The sequence below is a fragment of the Moschus berezovskii genome, chromosome 23 (assembly GCF_049115385.1).
Source record: "Moschus berezovskii isolate FMDL1 chromosome 23, NW_MosBer_1.0, whole genome shotgun sequence".
NCBI classification, from domain to species: Eukaryota; Metazoa; Chordata; class Mammalia; order Artiodactyla; family Moschidae; genus Moschus; species Moschus berezovskii.
In genome coordinates, this window is record NC_142482.1 from 48,240,274 (window position 1) to 48,266,232 (window position 25,959).

Below are 25,959 nucleotides of genomic sequence, written 5' to 3' on the forward strand. Positions count from 1 at the left end.
ATGTCCTGGCTATTATGAACAGTGCTGCAATGAACATTGGGGTACACGTGTCTCTTTCAATTCTGGTTTCCTTGGTGTGTATGCCCAGCAGTGGGATTGCTGGGTCGTATGGCAGTTCTGTTTCCAGTTTTTTAAGGAATTGTCATACTGTTCTCCATAGTGGCTGTACTAATTTGCGTTCCCACCAACAGTGTGAGAGGGTTCCCTTTTCTCCACACCCTCTCCAGCATTTATTGTTTGTAGATTTTTGGATAGCAGCCATTCTGCTATCTGGCCCTTCTGGTGTGATACGGTAACTCATTGTGGTTTTGATTTGCATTTCTCTGATAATGAGTGATGTTGAGCATCTTTTCATGTGTTTGTTAGCCATCCATATGGCTTTGGAGAAATGTCTGTTTACTTCTTTGGCCCATTTTTTGATTGGGTTATTTATTTTTCTGGAAGTGAGCTGCAGGAATTGCTTGCATATTTTTGAGATTAATTCTTTGTCAGTTGCTTCATTTGCTATTATTTTCTCCCATTTTGAAGGCTGTCTTTTCACATTGCTTATAGTTTCCTTCATTGTGCAAAAGCTTTTAAGTTTAATTAGGTCCCATTTGTTTATTATTGTTGCCATTTCCTTCTCTAGGGGATCTTCCCAACCCAGGGATCGAAGCTGGGTCCCCTGCATTGCAGGCAGATTCTTTACCATCTGAGGCACCAGGGAAGCCCTCAAACAGCTGTATAAACCCAAAAATATAATGCCAGAATTGTTGTTTTATACAATTGCATGTTTTTTAAAATGTGAAAAATATCTACGTACAGAGTACAATATGCTGCTGCTGCTGCTAAGTCACTTCAGTCGTGTCCGACTCTGTGCGACCCCATAGACAGCAGCCAACCAGGCTCCCCCGTCCCTGGGATTCTCCAGGCAGGAACACTGGAGTGGGTTGCCATTTCCTTCTCCAGAGTACAATATATTTACCCACATATAATCACCACTTCTAGCACTCTTCATTTCCTCCTTGGAATTTCCATTTGGCACCACCTTCTGCCTGAAACATTATCTTTAATATTTCTTGTAAACCAAGAAAATTTCTTATTTAGAAATGTCTTTAGTTTGCTGTTATTTGTGAAGGATACTTTTGCTAGATATAGAAATCTTAGTTGACAGTTTTGTTTTCTGAGCACCGAATGTATCACTCCACTGTCTTTGACCTCTGTTGCTTCTGCTGAAGTGTCAACCATTAATCCTGTTGTTCTCCCACACATATAATCAATATGTCATTTGTCTTATGCAGTAAAGATTTTCCCTCTCTTTCAGCAATGACTATGATGTGCATAGGTGCAGATCTCTGGGATTTTTCCACGTGGAATTCATTTAGCTTAAAAGATAACTTTGGGAAGTTTTCACCCAGTACTGTTAAAAAATGTTGTTGTTATTGCTTTTTTATTGGATTCTTTTCTGACTCCCATGATGATGTGTCTGTTGGTATGCCAGATGTCCCACTGGTCTCTGAGGCCTTTCTCATTTTTCTTCTGTTCTTCTACCCAAGTCAGGTCTTTCTCTTAGTCTATCCACAAAAGTTCTTCTGCCATCTCAGATCTGCAGCTGAGCCTCTCTAATGCATGCTTCACTTCAGGTGCTGTACTTTTCAACTCCAGATTTCCTACTCGTTCTCATATAATTTCCATTATTTTGTTACTCTTTATTCAAGTCACTGTCATCATCCTTTTCTTAAGACTTTTAACATCACTTCACTTAGTTCTATCACATCTCTGTCTTCTAAATCCAACATTTCTGGCCAAAGACAGTTGATACTGACTGCTTTGTCCCACCTTGATTATGGTTATACTTGGTTTTGTTTTCATCTCACTGAAGCACAGTTGATTTACAAAGTTGTGTTTAATGTCTGCTACACAGCAAAGTGGCTCAGTTACATGTATATTTGGTTTCTCTGTATTTATTATAATATTTTATTAAATGTTAGAAATTTTAGGTAATATATTGCAGCAATTCTCAATTCAGATTTATCCCCTAAAGGTTGCTGCTGTCTTTGTTTAGTAATTCACCTGGACTAAATCTACGAATTTTAGGTCTCCACAGTGAATGGCCATTGATCTCCCTTCTTGCGGTTTTTTGTTTTTTTTTTTTTTTTTTTGCTTTTATGCCCCCAAACATAACTTTCTAGCAATCAATGTTGTATCTGCATAGCAAAGCTAAGTGAAGGACTAGTCAACATATGCTCAAACACCTTAAGCCAGTACAATTCCTAACCATATGTTGTTGACTAATCTGTGTATGAGCTGAGAGCGTTCAATGTTAGGGCCATTTTCAAGTTTGCCCCACCTTTTACTTTCTCCTGGGCTTTTTTGAGTCCTCTCCCATCTTCTCAGGGTGTGCATGCAAGCTCCAGCAGACAGGTAAGTCTAAGTGGCTTGGGCCCACTCTGGCCCCAGCGGTGCATATGTACCCTCTAATCAACTTACAGTTTGTGAACAGTTATCAAGCATCCTCTCTATCTCACTTTCCAGAAGTCTCTGCTAAATCTGTGGCTAGTCTCTCTGTCTACTACTTCTGCCAAACAAGCTACAATTTCAGGTATATAGAGTCAGAGACACTCCATCCCCTACATCTCCCCATCCCCCACCCAGGCAACCTACTCACCCCTAGTCACTTGCCATTAAAGTCTAAACAGTTCCCCAAGTCAACTGAGCCTTCTTGGTACAGCAGTGAAGCTGCTGGTTTTCACAACCTGCTCTGCCCTAGGTGAACAACCTTGCCTGTCTATGGAGCTGAGGAAAGAAAATAACAGTACCACCTTAGAATCACACTGCTCTTACCCAAAGCACAAACACCTTAGACTCACACTGTTCTCACCCAAAGTTCAGTTGTTCGCACAAAGAAACACTTCACAGTTTGCTGACTGCTATTGGTCAATTTCCACAGTGCCAGAATGGCTTGTTTTTGACCATTTGTCCAGTTTTACTGCTGCTTCTGGGGAGATTTGTTGACCTTCACATACAGTCATGCCACAAGCTAATCATAGCCAATTTTTTTAAAGCAATTATTTAAAATAACTTCAAATACATAATTAGCACAGATAAAAGATTCATATAGGCAATTATATGTATGTTTCATCATCCCTCGATTCAGAAAGATATGTTGCTTAAACATCTCCTGTACAGACAGCTTTTCAGGACTAGAAGTAATAAAACCATTAGTCATAGCCTTTTTGTACTAATCACTTTAATAAGAAACATTAAGTACTTCATTTACTCTGAAAATTCTTGCTCTGATGGAGAAACATAGCTCAACTCAGGCAAGCATTTGGCATACCAGATTTCACAGATTTCCAAGATAAGTTCAACTCTTTCCATCACAAGTCCAGTTAATGAAGAGGTAAGCAAGATTGGCATGATAACATAATAGTTCTGAGAGACGCCAAAAGTTCAATAATGACTATGCAAAGGCATGCTATTTTCATACTAGCATGAGACAAATTTCATTATATCCTGCTGAGACTTCAGCAATATGAGCCTGTACTAATAACATTTGATAAATTATTCATCTCCACTATCTACATGCAAATAAAGGAACATATCTCTGCCTGATGATATAATGAGTTATTTTCCAATCCAATGATTCATTAAAGAGTGGCAGACCTAACAATACTCTGGGTTTTTTTTTTAATTGAAAAAAATATACTACACTAAAAATAAAGTAGGAAATAATATAAAAGACCTTCATTATATCTGGCCAAAGATGAAAGAAAGAAAATTCAATCACATAATGATTACTAAAAATAAAAATAAAAACAGTCTTGCAGTATAAAACTTTTATACTTGTTATATACCATCTCTTTTAAAAATCTTTTTTGCAAACAGAATTGCTGCATCAAATTAACTCCTTATATCTACAGACCACAGAATAAAAACATATCTCTTAATATTAATACAAATTATTACCCATTATATGAGTAGGTATCAATATTACCCTCTAAAACAAACTGAAATTTGGCAAAATAAAGAATAAAACTGAAGATGTCTTAAACAAGGTTTATCTGTGGGACAGAAATAGGAAAAAAGGACTCAGGAAAGGGAAACATGCTCAAGGAATAAAAATGTGGAAGGCAAAAAGGAAACTCTGAGAGCAAATTTATATTGAAAATGAACATGCTATACTTCTGAAGGGACCAAGCCACATGGACCACCATTAGACACTCACACATGGCTTCTCTGCTCAATTCCTTCTGGGTGGTCACCGATGCCTAGCACTGTAATGGTAAGAGAACACTGTTCAATGAATACCGATTTATTTTGTGACTACTGTGAATTTCATCACCCTTTGTGGCTAAAGAGAAGGAGAGGAAGAAAAGAAAACAGGACAACAAAATTTGAAAGAAAAGCCAAGAGAAAATATAAATTTTTACATCATTTCAATGGGCTTCCCTGATAGCTCAGGTGGTAAACAATCTGCAATGCAGGAGACCGTGGTTCAATTCCTGGGTCGGGAAGATCCCCCGGGGAAGGGATAGGCTACCCACTCCAGTATTGTTGGGCTTCCCTTGTGGCTTAGCTGGTAAAGAATCCACCTGCAATGTGGGAGACCTGGCTTCGATCCCTGGGTTGGAAAGATTCTCTGGAGAAGGGAACAGCTACCCACTCCAATACTCTGGCCTGAAGAATTCCAAGAGGGGTAGCAAACAGACAGACATGACTGAGCAACTTTCACTTTTTCAATCACACATAATAAGAGGAGGAAGTATTAATAGGAACAGTTGGAAACAATTATGCTCAGGGTGACCAGGTCAACTGATAATAACATGAGACCACTGAGGAGACGGAAATAAAGACATAAGTGATTAAAACAGAAATGTATGATTTTAATGCAAGGATGAAAAAAGAAGATTGCCTTATATGTAGAATGGGACACACTCAAATGTTCTATTTCCAGAGATCTTTCATCTTTCCGATTTTCAATGTAAATTCACATTTCATCTCCTTTAAATAACGGTTAAATATGTCTCAGTGGGCTTATTAACTATCTTTAATAAACATCTCTTTAAGTTGTTACACACAAGTGTCACATAAAATTCGTCCTGATAAACCAAATTTAATTTTAAGCCTGAGGCTTTCAGCAGTTATTTATAAATCAGCTACAATACCCTGATTCTGTGCTGGTTTTTACATTTGATCTAATTCAGTAAAGAATGTTACTAAACCATTTTATTAGCTAAAATTATTACACAGTACAAAATATGGAATCTAAAGCTATTTTGCTTTATATAATTCACTATTTTTGCATACTGTGAATTCACAATACTGATAAACCTATATGAAAAAGGCATGTTTTGAACAATAATTGCTATACTTGTTGAATCAACATTCAATGTTGTTTATGGGTTTTCTCAAGAGCAAATAATCTTTTCCAAATCTCACAGGGCTAATTGCATTGAACATAATTAGAGCTGAGGAAAAACATCCCACCCATACATACTAGAAAACCCAAATGTCAAAATATCAGGAAGCCAATTATAATGGTCATTTACAAGCAAAAATGTACCAACCCCTGGAATATAAGTGTATATATAAATAGACATAAACACAGAGTGATAGAAATAGGACTACCTACAAAATACATATTCATTACTGAAACTATGCTTCCACATAAAAATCACACTCCCCCCTCTGATTCTTCAAATTAAAGTGAGTTGTACAAAAGCCTTAGGATATCATTACATATTAGAGAAGCACTGGTAATCTGGCAACTTGTATTTCAATTGTTTATTTCTTTTCCCTTTAATTTCTTTTTCTTCTAAAGGCTCTATAAACAGCCAGACTTTCCTTCAATATTTCGTTCATTCTACCTTTTTTAAAGGTCATTCACTATTTCCTCAATATGTGGCCACCCACCTCCACCACCACCAGAGAGGCCTCATGCCAAATTTTTTTCATCCCTTACTAACTGCTCTCACTTCACACAGTTCAGTCCTATTAATAGACATTCTGAAGACCTATCTGAACCCTAAGCTCTGGGTCAGCCCGCTGGAAAACTTCCTAATAAAGCAATCCAACACGATGCTGAGGACAGAGGGTAAGAGAAGAGAGCAAAAATTTCTAAAAATGAGTAAATGCACTACAAACAACTCTCACCTAAGTAAACACAGTCCCATCAATTTGAACATGGTTTAAGAATATTAGAAAGCCAGTGCTCAATTTACTCTGTTTTTCTACAAAACGCTTGGCGTTGTTTCTTGGCATAGCCTCCAAAGGCTTTTTAACTACTTAATTACAGGGAAAAACAAAAATTTGGCCAAAAGTTTGTCTCTACTCCAACCAATGTCATTCTTTAGAATGTAGGCTCCTCCCAAGAAAGCCAGCATTCTCTAATAGTCACACTTAGTAACTCTCTTGAAATACTGTCATCTTAAAAGAAGAGAGCAAAGTAAAACAAAGAAGTTGGGTTAAGTGAGAGAAGCAGCTAATCTAAGCTGGAAAATTTTAACTGAAATTTCAGAATTGACGCAAAAACACAAGATCAGTACAGTTCGAGCGCCAACTTTAACTACTAAGATTTCAGCAATCATGAAAATTTTTAATGTTAACTAGAACAATGACACTTAGAAAAAAGACAATAAGAGAAGAATAGTAAGACTCAATTGTCCAAAAAGACAGAATTCAAAGTGTGAATCAAAGTAAAAGTGAAGAAAGCCTACTAAGGTCCTGATGTTACCAGCATGCATTTTCAGAGTTTGGGGTTGGAGAGGAAGACAGGACAAGAACAGAATACAAAGTCTAACCCCTCCTAAAAGTTTGAGGGTTATTTCAGTATTAAAACTCTTGTTGCACAAAAAATGTATTTCTACTGTAATTATAATGATGTGAAATTAATGTATGATCTGGAACTATGGGGAGAAGGCAATGGCAACCCACTCCAGTACTCTTGCCTGGAAAATCCCATGGACGGAGGAGCCTGGTAGGCTGCAGTCCATGGGGCCGCACAGAGTCAGACACGACTGAAGTGATTTAGGAGCAGCAGCAGCTGGAACTATGGAAGATGTAAAGAGGAAAACATTTTGGAATGGAATGTTCTAAGGCAACTTTTTCTTTTCTTTGCACAGTGTTATTGGTATAACTAATGGCAACTATTTTAAAGTCATCACACTGGACAAAGAACACTTAAAATAAACAATCTGCATAAGCAAGATATCTTCATTAATGGAGATACCCTCTGGAGGCAAACTACCAAAAGCACTTAACTGTATGTTTTAATTATCTCTTTTCCAAGTGGATATATCTTTTATGACAGTGAGAGAAGACTTGTATGTTGCCAACTAATTTTTCACAATCTAACCAAGTGTACATCAAAATACTCAAATGTCCAAGCAGTCCCATGTCAGTAACTCCACCTTAGTACTGACTCTTAAAAGAACTCAGGTCATTGGCTACAGTAGGCTCTCCTGAATTCTAAAGTTAAGTAGCTCCAAGACTTTAATGTTTATAGCAGTAAAGCTACTAACATTTCAGTTTCAATAAGTAAAGCACCCATGGCAGTAATGCAAAAACTTAATCATTGCTCATGCTCAAACCCATATTCCCCAAATTACTGTACCCATAATGGAAAGCAGAGATAACAGACCTAATAACAGATGGCATTTAAGGTCCTTAAAAAAAAGAGAGAACGATATTATACAAGAACAGAGAAGCTGCAAGCCACATTTAACTTTCAAAAACTGAAGCTCCAAATCCCTAAGTCCAATCACAAATGAACATGTCAAGTTCCTCCTGCTATTATTCAATCATTATAAAATATGACAGTGGAGAGGTGGGAACAGTATAAAAGCAGCCTCAAAGGAAGGAAGGCAGGGAAGGGGGCATCTGGCACTTGCTTATTGACTTTAAAGTCACACTCGTTGTGCTCAACCCCTTGTGATAGGCATTATCACTGCCTTTCTGCAGAAATGTGAACAGTGAAGCAAGTGTAGAAATATAAGGAAAACAAAGAGGAAGCACATTTTATATCACAACACACTAATGCACATGTATAACTGAAACAAAAAGTTCCAAAACGCTACAGATGAGTAAACAAAGGAAGCATGTTTGAAATATTACATCCGCGTTTAGGTACAACATAAAGACTCCCCAAACACAAACACCCCGACCCCCAAAAATCTATTCTGTCCTGAGTCACCTCAGTGACTTCTGCCCTTAAGGGACTTAAGGGCTTGAGGAAAGCAACTTGTAAACAAATAACTGGAATGAAGTGCCAGAGGTGATCAACATTTTTAAGTACAGTGGTTCATCATAAGAGAGTGGTCAGCTTTCCTTAAAAAAGGAAAAAGATCAGGAAAGGCTTCAAGGAGAAATGACATGGTAGTGTGGGAGGCCAAGCAAGACAGGCGCCAGGTTACATACATGACTACTACATACATTTCCCAGCACATCTGGACACCATACTACTGACAGCAAGCACAGATCTTTGCTACAATTCCTGCTTGTTCATTTTCCACTTCCTAAAACCAGCCTATCACTAAAATCAGAACTCACTGAAAAGACTTATTAAGACTTGGCATAAAGGAGCTCCACTATGAAAAACCACACCTTCAAAAATTAAATGTGTCTAAACATAGTTTATGAGGTAGAAATTATGTGGATATGAGATGCATTCTTAGTTCTAATCAGAAGACTGGCCAATTATTTTTAAAGCTTAATTCAAACCTTGAGTGTTGAATACTGGAGGGAAAAGAAAAACAACCTTAATTCAAGAAATTACAAATAAAACTGATTATGAAATGTTGAAGGCTGAAAGCTATCCACATCAAAATCCTCTGGTTACAGCTTCAATTCTTATCTGGCCTAAACACAAAACTAGAATTTAGAACATAGGCTATATCCTTTAAAAACACAGGAGGATTTTCTTGACCTAATCATTTGACAGTAAAAACTGTACAAACTGTGTTTTACTTTAAAACCCTCAAAAATTACCCTTAAAAAAACACCCAAGAGAATGTTCTGCAGGATCTCTTAGCTTTTTTTTTTTTTTTTGGTTAGATTAACTTTTTATTGGTTGCTTATAGTTAACGAATATGTGTACTCACTCATTTCCTAAATTAAATACCTTTACAACAAGATTCGGAGAAGGCAATGGTAAGCCACTCCAGTACTCTTGCCTAGAAAATCCCATGGATGGAGGAGCCTGACAGGCTGCAGTCCGTGGGATCGCTAAGGGTCAGACACGACTGAGCGACTTCACTTTCACTTTCACAACAAGATTAACACTAAAATATGCTTTTCAGAATTTTTTAAAAGATATAGCAAATCTTTATTGAAGTGAAGTGAAGTGAAGTGAAAGTTGCTCAGTCATGTCCAATTCTTTGCGATCCCATGGACTATACGGTCCATGGAATTCTTCAGGCTGGAATACTGGAGTGGGTATTCCCTTCTCCAGGGGATCTTCCCAACCCATGGATTGACTCCAAGTCTCCCACATTTCAGGTGGACTCTTTAGCAGCTGAGCCACCAGCAAATCTTTATTAACTCCTTACAAAAAAGTTTTTTATGTGGGAACAAAATAAAATCGCATGCAAAACTGAGAAGGAGAAAAATCAAAAAGGGGAACAAGAAACATAAAGGAACAAACTATGTGAGCGAATATGACAGGGAACTAGAAATAGTGAGCTGGGACCTTAGTCAATAGTCAGGAGGGATGGAGATAATAAATAGGTCTCACTTTCTCACTTCCCTCCATTCAAGGTAAGCAGCTTAACAGAACTTGAGATTAGAGGACTAGGTTTCAAATTATGGTACATTGAAATGTACCATAATTATGGTATAATCAGCAATGCCAGGGTTCCTGTGGAGTACAAATGAATTAACGTATACGAAAGGGTAAGCTACAAAGAGACAGAAAGAAGTTAATTACAGTTGCTACTGTAATTAATGCAATTGTAATCCTATCAAGACCTATAATGCAAACGACGTTTCTCAAAAGGAAGAAAGCCGGGAGATTTTTACAACTTTAAAGCACTGTAAGTTGAAGTCAGATTCCATTTCTTTTTAAACCTCTGGAGGGCTAGAAAATAGGTCACAAATAATTGCATTGATAATGATAATCAGGTTTGCAAATGGTTTTTTTTTTAATGTATAAATCAAAGTAGATTCAAGGTCATCCCTCTCAGATCACTCACTGGCATTCTGATACCATTTCTTGGATAAGAAGGAAGAGAAAGAAGGCAGAAGCAGGGCACCAGGAACTGCACCTGACCTTGGGTAACTCTAAGCATAGGTGCCCGAACAGCCATGGCTATCTTCCCACCGCAGGACACCTGAGTGACAGGATCCTTAGCATCAAACCAGTGACTCACAAGGCAATGAATCCAGGTGAGAGGCCACGTGGCTGAGTCTCCAGCCCCCCTGGCTTCCCCAGGTTCAGATAAAAGGACCATTCTGGCGAAGGGTCCCCCTTCCAGCAAACACTTTAGAGAATTACTGTTGCAAGTGATGTTCTTGCCTTACACTGAGTGAGTGAAATTGCTCAGTCGTGTCCGACTCTTTCTTTGCAACCCCATGGACTGCAGCCTACCAGGCTCCTCGGTCCATGGAATTCTCCAGGCAAGAATACTGAAGTGGGTTGCCATTTCCTTCTCCAGGGGATCTTCCTGACCCAGGGATCGAACCCAGGTCTCCTGCATTGTAGGCAGATACTTTACCATCTGAGCTACCAGGGAAGCCCGCATTCCCTGTAAGCCCACATGTCTTACCTTAAATCCTCTCAAATTACTTCCCCCCCACCCCCCCACCCCCGCAGCAATCCCAGCCACCAAGATGCAAAATACCTGTCTCAAAGCCCCAAAATAAACACGCCCCAGGGTAGAACTGAAAGTTGCTTTAGAGAAGCACGAAACTCTTAAGCAACACTGGGAAGTACACAGCCTGTCACCACCTAGGAGGGCGATACCAGGGAATGGAATAAGGGCAAGGGACTGAGGGAACTGTCTTTATCAAAACCCTCTTCATTGGAGAATATGAAGACACAGAGAAGAAAAAATGCACAGTGTGTCTGCCACAAGTGCCTCCAGATTCATTTTGTAAGTAAGACGACATAGGGGGAAAAAAGGAAAATCTGGCATGTGGAGATTAGGCTGCAAGAAAAAGCTACTGACATTACAGTAACTTTTGCTAGAGATCACTGTCCAAAATGTCATCATTTCCATCTAATGACAGGCTCGGAAGCTCAGTTTTATATTGCAGACTCCCAACACTCCTAAAATTTCCGAGTTGAAGGGACCTACCATGTCCTACAAATTACGGCCCAGGAAATGGAGAACCAAGGAGCTTGTGTGGGTTGTTAAACACGACATTGTGAGCAGCAGAGCCAAGTATTTCAGCATAACCCTGCATAGTCTCAATCAATGATTCTCACCCATTATAGCACCAGACTTCAGGGCAGCTTAAAGAAATGGTGCACTTGAATTTTCAGAGTTACAATAAAGATTTCATGTGTTGGAAGACATCTTTTATGAATACATTTCAATTACTATTTCTTACTCAATACAGCATATGCTTTGTTATAGTTGATCTCCTAACTGGAGATTCTGCAAATGAATTTTTCCATCCTCAAACTAGTAAGTAAGTAAAATTGGTGTTTATTCTTGCAGTCTCCAAAGTAATGGCTGCACGAATGCTGTATGCTTTGTAGAGGGTTATGAGAGGAAGTTTTCAAAGAAATATGTGCATTTTCACACATTAGATACAGAACTTTAATATTAACTGACCATTCTTTCTCAACATCAGTTGCTAGCAATATTAGATTTTCTAAGGAAGGGCCAATGACATCACCTAATAGAAGACAACCTACAACTTATCTCATTAAGTAAATTCTTCCATCAAAATGTTCAAGAAAAAGAGAGGATCAGATTTCAATTTCTTGTCCAGTAACATCTGAGCCAAATTACTCTATGTTGCCAGTTTTCTCACTTGTCTGTGATATATGATTTTACTGGCAATAAAATATTTTTAAGACATTTTTCAAAGTTGTCAAAATTTTATGTATTTTTTGCTATTGGAGTTTTAGATAGTGTGCCTCTAACATGACCTAACATGGTTTTTCACTTTGTATTTCTATTTTTATAGAACTCAGCTATAAAGTACTAAAGAAGAATTCCTAATACAATACAATTTACTATTTTGTTGACAGTCATATTGGAACAGACAATACCACAATCAACCTACAATTTTACTCTCTATTTAAAAAATGTAATAAAGCTGCTAGGATTATTTTCCCTAAGTTTACAGTTTCAACTATTCCTGCCACATTTTACTAAACAAAAATAGTAGAGTCTTTAAATGAAGACAAACTTTTCCAAATAGTAAGAAAGCACATACACATACGCAGACTATAAAAGCAGTGTCAGTTCAGTTCAGTTGCTCAGTCATGTCCGACTCTTTGCAACCCCATGAATCACAGCACGCCAGGCCTCCCTGTCCATCACCAACTCCTGGAGTTCACTCAAACTCATGTCCATCGAGTCGGTGATGCAATCCAGCCATCTCATTCTCTGTCGTCCCCTTCTCCTCCCACCCCCAATCCCTCCCAGCATCAGAGTCTTTTCTAGTGAGTCAACTCGTCACATGAGGTGGCCAAAGTATTGGAGTTTCAGCTTTAGCATCAGTCCTTCCTAATTGTCTAAAAAGATAGTTACAATAAAAGAACTTAAGTACACTGAAGTTTTTTTAATTATATTAATTTTAAGGCTCTCTTCTATGAGAGCCTCAAAATAGGATTAATTGATCTACTTGGCATTACTAAAGAAAGTAGCGAAGTGAAGTCGCTTAGTCGTGTCTGACTCTTTGTGACCCCATGGACTGTAGCCTACCAAGCTCCTCCATCCATGAGATTTTCCAGGTAAGAGTACTGGAGTGGGTTGCCATTGCCTTCTCCATAAAGTAAACAGAGAATGGAACTAAAGGACTCAGAAATCTTTATATCTGAGAATACCAAATACTTGAAAAGAAAATTATTACTCTATAGACATGATTAATGTGATTGACGTTCAAACTTTATAAACTGTTTTAACATGAACAGCACTCACAAAAGTTTAGACTACAATAATGCATTTTTAGAGAATTCAACAATCTGCAATCTGCCAAGGCAGTATCAAACTTTGCAAACAGTTAACATGCAAGCCCAATTTTCACAGCAGGCAAGTCCCTGTTAATATTTAAACAAGGAAGGATGGAGCTGCTTTACCAGGCAGATCACTGAGACCACAAACACGCGGGCTGGGTCACGGGAAGCCTGAGAAGTTCAAACTTCATTTCCTTTCCTTGTTTTGAACAATCAAATCCAGTGAACCACTATAATAGTTATGTGAAAACTACGTTACAATCGTCAACCTAATGAACTAATCAACACTATGCACCCACCTCACTCCCACTCTGTAATAAAGAAATCGAAGTTAATGAAACACCCAAGTCTTCATATCAATAAAGCCCATTATCAGTAAAGGTAGCTGCAAACCATAAGATCATGCATCTCTGAATAGAAAATATAAGTGATGAACACATAAAAGGAGTGTAATTAAATTAACACAACCAAAACATATAAAACACTGAAGTTAGCATAGCAGAATGCACCTGGGAAACATACTTATGCATTTGAGTTTTAAAAGCTTTAATGGCAGAAAAGTATTTGACCAACTTAAAGTTCTTTAACTACTTTTATTTTCAAAAATAAAATAAACATGACTATTTCCCATGTTTAAAGAAGACTCTTGGGAGAGAGCATCTCTTGGCTATTTTTGAAGCAGATAAATAATACTGGGACTGCTTATTATTTCTGTGGCTAGAAACAGGATTGATAATTTATAAAGTTATAGATATCCAGACAAGACATGGTGGTTTCCTCTCACGAACAGTCCTATCCAGTCATTATTCCAAACTATCTATTATAGAACTGATGTGAAGAAATCAACTTACAGTCTTATGGGAGAACTTTGCTGTTTGGGGTCATAAAGAAATTTGCTTGGTCTTATTTCTAAAACTATTATGATTTGAAAAATGCTATCTAAAAGAGATATGATGAATAAAAAGTTCATTATAGGACATACAAGAAATATAGAGGACAAATAAGTAAAGGCAGAGGTCTATGGTTATTCGGGGAAACTAAAGGAGAGGAGAGAAAGGAAAGAGGATGGAAAGGACATCAACTGACACATCTAAGGAGGCAAAAATGCAATGCTTACCAACCTGTAATCACAGGTTAATACAGAACATACAGGTAAAACAAATAGGCTCATGGAAAAAAAAAGACTGCAATAAATTTCTAGCTCCTTTAGTTGTCAGAAGGCAGAAGTTATCACCTATCTAACTGTGCCAGTGAGACTGGAAAGTGTTCACAACATGTAGAACCAACATCCACCTTTTTCCACTATTATTCAGACTATAGTAACTACACCAGAGATTACATGTAATGAGAGGCTGTGTAGGACTGTCCTTTAAAAGCATATTTTGAAAAATCAAGAAAATTATTTTACTGAAAAGCAAATACTGAAAAAGTAGATGTGATCCAATTCTATCTGTGATCCAATACTATCCCAGGTGTATGAGGCTACTTACCCAAGCTCAGGTCACTTGCTCATTAAGTTTGAAACATCTTCAAGAAAATCTCCATTGGACTTTGTAGGGAGGTTACTCAGTCATTAACACTGATAAAACCATACTTGAGACAGTTCTGCCTTGCAGTCTCAATTTACAAAAAGTTTTTATTCTAAATCAGTAACAAATGCAAAATATAATTCTGACAGAGTAAAGATTAATAGCAATGTGTTAAATAAGAAAGAACTGTTCGGTGAAGTACCCTGGGAATTCAGGTCAGTCTAATCCAGGATCACATCAATTACCAAGAAGTCAGAAGAAATGGAAAATTAATTAAACTTGCAGATTGTACCATACTGGAAGGCTTTGAATTACCAACACTGGAGGCATCTGAAATTAGACTAAACGAAATACCAGCAAAACAGATAAAACAATAGAGGCCTCCTTTACTAGAGACTGATGAGGGAAGAAATATGACGTAACAGTAAAAACATTTTTTCTATTTTCAATACGCAATATTGATTTGCAATCATTTAAGTTACCTGGTTAGGCTAACTTTTACAAAGATGAAAACATTTTTTAAAGATTTTTTTTGTTTAGAGGACTTCATATATCAGAAAAAATGCTTAGATTTGTATTTCCTTCAAAGCTTTTGTACCAAAAAGGGAGTGGGGGGCTTTGACGATCATGTGAAACATGACTAAGGTGCACATGAGTATTTTTTAAAGAAATGTAAATCCTTTAAATACTGTACTCCTTCCATTAGCTTCAGCTACATATATTGTTGAACTGTGAAGATGACACAGAAGAAAATCCTAAAGTCAGTATAATCTGGTCTCTCCTAAAGCAAATGATATATATGGATGGTATTTTCTGGCCACTAGCTTTAAACATTGATAAGTCTTTAAGCGTTAACTTAAATTCTCCATTTTCCTCCAACCAAGAGAGACATAAAAGGAATATGCTTTATATGGTTTTACTATAATTATTTGGGTTGGCCAAAACATTCGTTTGGGTTTTTCCATAACTTCGTACAGAAAACCCCGAATGAACATTTTGGCCAACCCAATACAACAGATTTAAAATATTTCTGTCACCAATGTATCTTATTAATATGTATTAAAAACATGACTTCATATAACGTAAAGATGCAAACAGGCTGTGGTAGAGGCTGTGTGTCCAAATCCCCATCAAGGAAGACATATGAAGGGAGCCCAACAGGAATCAAATGTGGAAACGACACAGCTACAGCAGAATCCCCCAGTCAGCCTGTATTCCATCTGGCCCTTCTGGGCAGAGCCTTCTTCTCCACGGAGCATTTACCAACCAGGGTCCCAGCAAAGCAGATGGCACACTGCATAATGGAAGAGATTTTAATAAAGGCACTAATTACTAAAGTTTGGCAAGGTTAGGAAGACCAACAAGAGACAATGCAAGAGTCTCAGGCAAGCAACAACAGGATGCTGTTTCCAGCCGTGGGCCTGGAAAAGAAGAGTTACAGGAGCCAGGAGAAAAACGGATGACTAGAGAGGGCCACCTGATAGGAGTTATGACCTTCAGGTTAGGACGAGCAGGAAAGAAGGAACTGAGAGAAGGGAATGCATCCTCCCATCTCATACTCTCATCATACCTCTAACTGGAGAAATGCAACTAGACACCAGGTGGCAAGGATCCTACCAATGTAGGCCACACAGGTCTGCCTCCATGGACACATGTTGAGGTGGGGAAAGGCGGGGAATAGGTCTGACGGGCAAACAGAACTTCTCTGCTTATGTGTAAGTTCCTAAGACGAATGTAGAGCAAATTGCAAATAATATACAAGACACATCAGTCCAGTTGGCTGGAGCAAAAGGCTTAGTATGGAAGTGATGGAAGAAACAGTGGAAATGGCGGAATGAGGCAGAAGTCACCAGTTAACTTGGTAGGTAACAGGCAACCACTGAAGGTACAAATGCAGGAGAAGAAAACATTTCCAGAACATGAGGGCCGTATACACAGTCCAATTGAAGGCAGCATCTCAGCTATTGACGGTGAGTTAGATTACTGCAGCAAGCTAAGTATTAAAGAGGTAGAAATAAATACACAAGAATTTTCCCCTAGTATACCCCAGGTATCGCAAAAGTCTTACCCATTTAATCCTCTCCATTTTAAACTGAGCCTCAGAGAAATAACTTACTGAAAGACAGACAGGAAGTAGTTAACTGTTACAAGGACCACATTATTTCACTAACTTGTGCTGTCTTAATGAAAGTAAGGATTGGCAGAAGAAATAGAAAGCAAAGAATGGAAAAATCAGGCCCAGATTTCCATTAACCAGAAGATCTCAGATGAGTCACATAACTCCTTCCTGGATCAGCTTCCTGATATGCAAACTAAGGACATCTATCAAAATTATTTCTTCTGTCTCTAAAATTCTCTTGTTGTATTCAGTTCGGTTCAGTCACTCAGTCGTGTCCGATCCTTTGTGACGCCATGGAATGTAGCACGCCAGGCCTCCCAGTCTACCACCAGTCCCAGAGTTTACTCAAACTCAAGTCAGTTGAGTCGGTGATGCCATCCAACCATCTCATCCTCTGTCGTCCCCTTCTCCTCCTGCCCTCAATCTTTCCCAGCATCAGGGTCTTTTCAAATGAGTCAGCTCTTCACATCAGGTGGCCAAAGTATTGGAGTTTCAGCTTCAACATCAGTCCTTTCAATGAATATTCAGGACTGATTTCCTTTAGGATGGACTGGTTGGATCTCCATGCAGTCCAAGGACTCTCAAGAGTCTTCTCCAACATCACAGTTCAAAAGCATCAATTCTTCGGTGCTCACCTTTCTTTATAGTCCAACTCTCACATCCATACAAAAACCATACCTTTGACTAGACAGACCTTTGTTGGCAAAGTAATGTCTCTGTTTTTTAATAAGCTGTCTAGGTTGGTCATAGCCCTTCTTCCAAGGAGCAAGTGTCTTTTAATTTTATGGCTTCAATCACCATCTGCAGTGATTTTGGAGCCCCCCAAAATAAAGTCTGACACTGTTTCCACTGTTTCCCCATCTATTTGCCATGAAGTGATGGGACCGGAAGCCATGATCTTAGTTTTCTGAATGTTGAGTTTTAAGCCAACGTTTTCACTCTCCTCTTTCACTTTCATCAAGAGGCTCTTTAGTTCTTCTTCACTTTCTGCCATAAGGGTGGTGTCATCTGCGTATCTGAGGTTATTGATATTTCTTCTGGCAATTTGATTCCAGCTTGTGCTTCATCCAGTCCATCATTTCTCATGATGTACTCTGGTAAATAAGCAGGGTGACAATGTACAGCCTTGACATACTCCTTTCCCAATTTGTATTATTAAGATTTAAATCCTCAGCTTTCCCATCTTCAAACCAACCTGCCAGTGAACACCCACATCAATTCCACATCAACTTCATCTTCAACCCAACTCTTGCTGTAGACTATCAAAATCTCAACTACAATCTCTCCAATAAATATACTTAAGCAAAACTCTTCAGTGAGAGGGATCCCTAATTAAACCAACCTGGAAGTGATACACCTTCTGTGATACTGTGATACAGAAATACATAACCATCCCTCATTCCTGGTACCGTTCCGTTCCGTCGCTCAGTCGTGTCCGACTCTTTGCAACCCCGTGGACTGTAGCCTACCAGGCTTCTCAGTCCATGGGATTCTCCAGGCAAGAATACTGGAGTGGGTTACCGTTTCCTTCTCCAGGGGATCTTCCCGACCCAGGGATTGAACCTGGGTCTCCCGCATTGGAGGCAGACGCTTTAACCTCTGAGCCACCAGGGAAGCACAGATTTCCTAAAACTCTTAGTATTTCCTGAGTGACAGCAGTGGAAGGGGCATCTTTTGTTATTCATAATAAGCTCCTTACAAGCAAATCTGAATCTGTACTAATGAGTTAACTCCTGGAGCAAAGAGGCTGGTTGGTATCATCCCTGATGACATATGATGTGAAGTATCTTTTCATATGGTTATTTTACACCTGTGTATCTTTGGGGATGTTTCTGATACAGTTACTGGCCCATTTCTTCATCAGGTTGTTTATTTGCCAATTGCTGGGTTTTAAGAGGTATTTTGTGTACCTCAGATTACAGTTAATCAGGTATGTCTTTTGCAAACGCCTATGGATCATCTTCCCATTCTCTCGATGCTATCTTTTGCAGAGCAGAAGTTTTTAATTTTATCAAGGTTCAACTCATCAATTATCTTTCACAGACAGTCCCTCTTTGGTATATCATCTAAAAAGTCATCGCCACACCCATACTCTGTTATATTTTTCTCCTGTCTTCACTGTCATTTAGTTTTTTTTAAATATAATTTAGGGACTAGTATATGCCTGGTGGGCTTCCGAGATGCTTCAGTGGTAAAAAACCTGCCTGCCAAAGCAGGAGAAGTACTGTCAAGCCCTGGGTTGGAATATTCCCTGGAGAAGGAAATGGCAACCCACTCCAGTGTTCTTGCTGGGAGACCCCATGGACAGAGGAGCTTGGTGGGTTACAGTCCATGCGGTCACAAGGAGTCAGACACAACTGAGTGACTAAACGACAACAGTATATGCCAGGTACTCAAGACAAGCAATAGAATCCTCAAGCATCCTGAAACCCTGCTTTAAGAATAAGCTCAATAGAACAACCGTTAAGGTAGTGATTCTCAACCAGAAGAGCAGAGCAGTCATAGCAGAGTGCGAATGGAGTGGCAAATTTAACAGCAGGGGCATCAGAGTCACAATGCTTAGATTCAGATTCCAAGTCTGCCATTTACTACCTATATACCCCTGGGTCCATACTTCCTCTTCTGAAAAACGAGGAAAACAGATGCACCTACCTCACAGCACTACTGTAAAATATTGAAATGACTTACTCCATGCTTAGAATAGTGCCTGTCACTCTGTAAGTGCACAATAAATGCTAGTACTTCTAGACCTTATAAGATAGGGTTGAGGTATGGTTTGAAAAAAAGTTTCAAACTTATCACTGCTAAAAAGTTTTAATCCTGATATTTCATTTTATCTCAGAATTTCAAGGAAGACTAATATGTAAGTCTAAAATTCTCATATTCTGTGATCATTTAATAAATTAAATAAATCTGGTACATAAAGAAGGCTGAGTGCCCAAGAACTGATGCCTTTGAATTGTGGTGTTGGAGAAGACTCTTGTGAGTTCCTTGGATAGCAAGGAGATCAAACCAGTCAATCCTAGAGGCAAACAACCTGGAATATTCATTGGAAGGACTGTTGCTGAAGCTTCAATACTTTGGCCACCTGATGCAGACAGGCAACTCAATGTAAAAGACCCTGATGCTGAGAAAGACTGAAGGCAAAAGAAGCAGGCAGCAGAGGATGAGACAGTTAAATAAACATCACTGACTCAATGAAGATGAATTTGAGCAAACTCCGGGAGATAGCGGAGGATAGAGGAGCCTGGAGTGCTGCAGTCAACAGGATCACAAAGAGTCAGACACAACTTAGCAACTCAACAACAACAGTAAATTAAAGATTCAAAATTAATGAATAACAGCATGTGGAAGGTAGTAAATACAATCCAGCAGGAAAAGTATGTGGTTAAAAATCTCAACTTTGTGGAAGTAGACTTTTTTTAAAAAAAACACAAAATTTGCATTTATTAAAAAAAAGGTTAAAATTTTAAGTGAGAACCTCAATTCCCTTAATATTTTAACATCATATTATCAGTTTTCACTCGTGTTAATCTAACAGAAGTAGACTATAAATATTTACAAATTAATCCACAGAATTAAGAATGGTTTATTCCTCAGTGGCTTCAATAAGAATCTATTTCAAAGAATACTGGCTAATAAAACAATCAAAGCGTAATTCTATTTTCCGGTGTAAATACAAAATTACATATAGAACAGAATTCAAAACTGAGTACTACTTTTAACAGTACTCTCAGAAGGAATAACTACAACTAATTATGTGATATAAAAACAAGCAAACAATGTCAACTGTACCTCAATAAAACTGAAAAAAGAGCAAATAAAGCCATTTCCTTATTTTAAGATTAAATCCTATCTCCCTGATCCCAGATTCAAATTAAGTCTATTTTACACTAAAATAAAAAGCCAACCAACATATGCCTCCCATATTGGACCGGACAATGCATGAAGCAGGCAAGGACAAAATTTTATGATTTCTGTCCAAAAATAACTTTCATAAAAATACTTAACAAAAGTTACATGTAGTACCTTCATGATATATTTCAAACACACACATTATCTCACTCATAACACCCCCTAATACCACTCCTCAGATGAAACCACTTTATGGTTTGATGAGTAGATACCAAGTGTTAAACATTTATGCACAGTTGTTCGGTAGTGTTTTTCCCACTTACAACTATGAGATAGGTGACAGATAAAGTAACAGACCTGTCCCCTGATAATTTTTTCTATACATCAATACACTTAGATCTACTTCATCTGTGATACAGTTCAAACAATACACACATTATCTCACTTTCAACATTTACCTTTAATTGTTTCCTCCACAACTTCTACTACACGATCTATCTGTTGAACCTAAAAAGAAAACAAACTGTGAGGCAAGCAGTTTACATGCAAAAGAAACATTAATTTTTGTTTATCCTTCTGCTTGGGTCAAGAGAACAAATTTTGAAACACACAAATGCAGGTCTTCTTTAATTAAAGCATTTGAAGATAGTATAAAAATATTCCATATTGTTTCATGTTACAATGAAGTATGAAATTATCACTCTCCATCCTACAATTATAATTAAAGAAATCATATTGCATTTAAAGAAATTGCCTGGAGTTCAATTAGAATAGCCTATCAAATATAAACTCAGCACATCCTGACATATAAACTGCAGTTTAATTAAAACATGTATCTTCACACAGAGCTTCAAGGAAAATAGCATAATATGACAACATACAAAAAAGGCTTTGCTGGTATTAAGAAGATCTACTCCAAATCTGATGCTTTATTATTTTAACACTGAAACCCCTTTTAATGAATTTCTACCATGTACTGAGTACTCTGCTCAGGTCCATGGAATACAAAATCAAATAACGGCTGCTGCTCCAGACACCAGTGACTAAAGATTCCCAGGGTGCCATGGGAACACAGAGGGAAGGCATTAATAATAAAATATGTCTGAGTAATCCAGCAATGCTTAGCGGGAACCAAAGGTGACTCCTGAGGGATAAACAGGATTAAGATAGGAGAAGCCCACTAAGTGAATTCAGAAGAGTGGCTAGAGTTTAGAAGAAAAATGAAAAGAAGCAAAGATTGTAGCCCAAGAAGCTAGAGGAAGGAGAGCAAGACAAGTAAGAATAGGTCATAAGCTGATATTCTTTTCTACATTTAAAATCCTCAAAATCACTATCGTTCTATTACAAATCAGAAATATTAAAGATAAATAAAGTAATTCTTAACACCCTCCATTTCCACTCCTCAGATGAACTCACTCACAATGGTTTGATAAGTAGATACCAACAGTTAAACATTTATATATAGTTCTGTTCCATAGTGTTTTTTTCCCCTTACAAATTATGAGATAGATGACAGATAAAGTAACAGAACTGCTCCTTGATTTTTTTTCCTCAGTTCAGTTCAGTCGCTCAGTCGTGTCCGACTCTCTGAGACCCCATGAATCACAGCACGCCAGGTCTCCCTGTCCCTCACCAACTCCCGGAGTACACTCAAACTCATGTCCACAGAGTCGGTGATGCCATCCAGCCATCTCATTATCTGTCGTCCCCTTCTCCTCCCGCCCCCAACCTTTCCCAGCATCAGAGTCCTTTCCAGTGAGTCAACTCGCTGCATGAGGTGGCTAAAGTATTGCAGTTTCAGCTTCAGCATCAGTCCCTCCAATGAACATCCAGGATTGATCTCCTTTAGAATGGACTGGTTGGATCTCCTTGCAGTATAAGGGACTCTCAAGAGTCTTCTCCAACACCTAGACATCATCGATACACCTAGATCTACTTCATTCATTTTACTAGTGCCTATTATCCTATGTTCATGGGGTTCTCAAGGCAAGTATACTGAAGTGGTTTGCCATTCCCTTCTCCAGGGGACCACATTCGGCTGTGGTCCATGTGATTAGATCAGCTAGTTTCCTGTGATTATGATTTCAGTTTGTCTGCCCTCTGGTGCCCCCTAGCAATACCTACCGTCTTATTTGGGTTTCTCTTACCTTGGTCGTGGAAAATCTCTTCACAGCCGCTCCAGCAAGTAACAAAGGGCAAAATGATAGGATACTGAATGAGGAATTCCCCAGGTCGGTAGGTGCCCAGTATGCTACTGGAGCTCAGTGGAGAAATAACTCTAGAAGGAATAAAGGGATGGAGCAAAAGCAAAACCAATACCCAGTTGTGGATGTGACCAATGATGGAAACAAGGTCCGGTGCTGTAAAGAGCAATATTGCATAGGAACCTGGAATGTTAGGTCCATGAATCAAGGCAAATTGGATGTGGTCAAACAGGAGATGGCAAGAGTGAACGTCGACATTCTAGGAATCAGTGAATTAAAATGGACTGGAATGGGTGAATTTAACTCGGATGACCATTATATCTACTACTGTGGGCAGGAATCCCTTAGAAGAAATGGAGTAGCCATCATGGTCAACAAGAGTCCGAAATGCAGTACTTGGATGCAATCTTAAAAATGACAGGATGATTTCTGTTCGTTTCCAAGGCAAACCATTCAATATTACAGTAATCCAGGCCTATGCCCCAACCAGTACTGCTGAAGAAGCCGAAGTTAATCGGTTCTATGAAGACCTACAAGACCTTTTAGAACTAACACCCAAAAAAGATGTCCTTTTCATTCTAGGGGACTGGAATGCAAAAGTAGGAAGTCAAGAAACACCTGGAGTAACTGGAAAATTTGGCCTTGGAGCACGGAATGAAGCAGGGCAAAGGCTAATAGAGTTTTGTCAAGAGAATGCACTGGTCATAGCAAACACCCTCTTCCAACAACACAAGAGAAGACTCTACACATGGACATCACCAGATGGTCAACACCGAAATCAGATTGATTATATTCTTTGCAACCAAAGATGGAGAAGCTGTATACAGTTAGCGAAAACAAGACCAGGAGCTGACTGTGGCTCAGATCATGAACTCCTTATTGCGAAGTTCAGACTTAAATTGAAGAAAGTAGGGAAAACCACTAGACCATTCAGATATGACCTCAATCAAATCCCTTATGATTATGCAGTGGAAGTGAGAAATAGATTTAAGGGACTAGATCTGATTGATAGAGTGCCTGATGAACTCTGGACGGAGGTTCGTGACATTGTACAGGAGACAGGGACCAAGACCATCCCCATGGAAAAGAAATGCAAAAGAGCAAAATGGCTGTCTGAGGAGGCCTTACAAATAGCTGTAAAAAGAAGAGAGGCGAAAAGCAAAGGAGAAAAGGAAAGATATAAGCATCTGAATGCAGAGTTCCAAAGAATAGCAAGGAGAGATAAGAAAGCCTTCCTCAGTGATCAATGCAAAGAAATAGAGGAAAACAACAGAATAGGAAAAACAAGAGACCTCTTCAAGAAAATTAGAGATTCCAAGGGAACTTTTCATGCAAAGATGGGCTCGATAAAGGACAGAAATGGTATGGACCTAACAGAAGCAGAAGATATTAAGAAGAGGTGGCAGGAATACACAGAAGAACTGTACAAAAAAGATCTTCCCGACCAAGATAGTCACGATAATGTGATCACTGACCTAGAGCCAGACATCTTGGAATGTGAAGTCAAGTGGGCCTTAGAAAGCATCAGTACAAACAAAGCTAGTGGAGGTGATGGAATTCCAGTTGAGCTATTTCAAGTCTTGAAAGATGATGCTGTGAAAGTGCTGCACTCAATATGCCAGCAGATTTGGAAAACTCAGCAGTGGCCACAGGACTGGAAGAGGTCAGTCTTCATTCCAATCCCAAAGAAAGGCAATGCCAAAGAATGCTCAAACTACCACACAATTGCACTCATCTCACACGCTAGTAAAGTCATGCTCAAAATTCTACAAGCCAGGCTTCAGCAGTATGTAAACCGTGAACTCCCAGATGTTCAAGCAGGTTTTAGAAAAGGCAGAGGCACCAGAGATCAAATTGCCAACATCCGCTGGATCATGGAGAAAGCAAGAGAGTTCCAGAAAAACATCTATTTCTGCTTCATTGACTATGCCAAAGCCTTTGACTGTGTGGATCACAATAAACTGTGGAACATTCTGAAAGAGATGGGAATCCCAGACCACCTGACCTGCCTCTTGAGAAACCTGTATGCAGGTCAGGAAGCAACAGTTAGAACCGGTCATGGAACAACAGACTGGTTCCAAATAGGAAAAGGTGTACGTCAAGGTTGTATATTGTCACCTTGCTTATTTAACTTATATGCAGAGTACATCATGAGGAACGCTGGGCTGGAAGAAGCAAAAGCTGGAATCAAGATTGCTGGGAGAAATATCAATAACCTCAGATATGCAGATGACACTACCCTTATGGCAGAAAGTGAAGAGGAACTCAAAAGCCTCTTGATGAAAGTGAAAGAGGAGAGTGAAAAGGTTGGCTTGAAGCTCAACATTCAGAAAACAAAGATCATGGCATCTGGTCCCATCACTTCATGGGAAATAGATGGAAAAACAATGGAAACAGTGTCAGACTTTGTTTTTTTGGGCTCCAAAATCACTGCAGATGCTGATTGCAGCCATGAAATTAAAAGACGCTTGCTCCTTGGCAGGAAAGTTTTGACCAACCTTGATAGTATATTAAAAAGCAGAGACATTACTTTGCCGACCAAGGTCCGTCTAGTCAAGGCAATGGTTTTTCCCGTGGTCATGTATGGATGTGAGAGTTGGACTGTGAAGAAGGCTGATCGCCGAAGAATCGATGCTTTTGAACTGTGGTGTTGGAGAAGACTCTTGAGAGTCCCTTATACTGCAAGGAGATCCAACCAGTCCATTCTAAAGGAGATCAATCCTGGATGTTCATTGGAGGGACTGATGCTAAAGCTGAAACTCCAATACTTTGGCCACCTCATGAGACGAGTTGACTCACTGGAAAAGACTCTGATGCTGGGAAAGGTTGGGGGCGGGAGGAGAAGGGGACGACGGAGAATGAGATGGCTGGATGGCATCACCGACTCTGTGGACATGAGTTTGAGTGTACTCCGGGAGTTGGTGATGGACAGGGAGGCCTGGCGTGCTGTGATTCATGGGGTCGCGGAGAGTCGGACACGACTGAGCGACTGAACTGAACTGAACTGACTGATTATCCTATGTATGGATATATAATGCAGAAAGCGAAGAGGAACTAGTGACTCTTGATGAGGGTGAAAGAGGAGAGTGAAAAAGCTGACTTAAAAAATCAACATTCAAAAAACGAAGATCATGGCATCTGGTC

General features: G+C 39.0%; 1 protein-coding gene across 6 annotated transcripts in view; it reads right to left on the reverse strand.

Moving 5' to 3' along the window:
• CDKAL1 (CDKAL1 threonylcarbamoyladenosine tRNA methylthiotransferase) overlaps positions 1-25,959 on the reverse strand; it is a 599,197-nt gene that overhangs the window by 398,819 nt on the left and 174,419 nt on the right. For all 6 annotated transcript variants that reach the window (XM_088831304.1, XM_055407287.2, XM_088831305.1 and 3 more), the window contains one exon: positions 21,070-21,118. In XM_088831304.1, the coding sequence (XP_088687430.1) occupies positions 21,070-21,118 (49 nt within the window). The remainder of the gene's footprint in view (positions 1-21,069; positions 21,119-25,959) is intronic.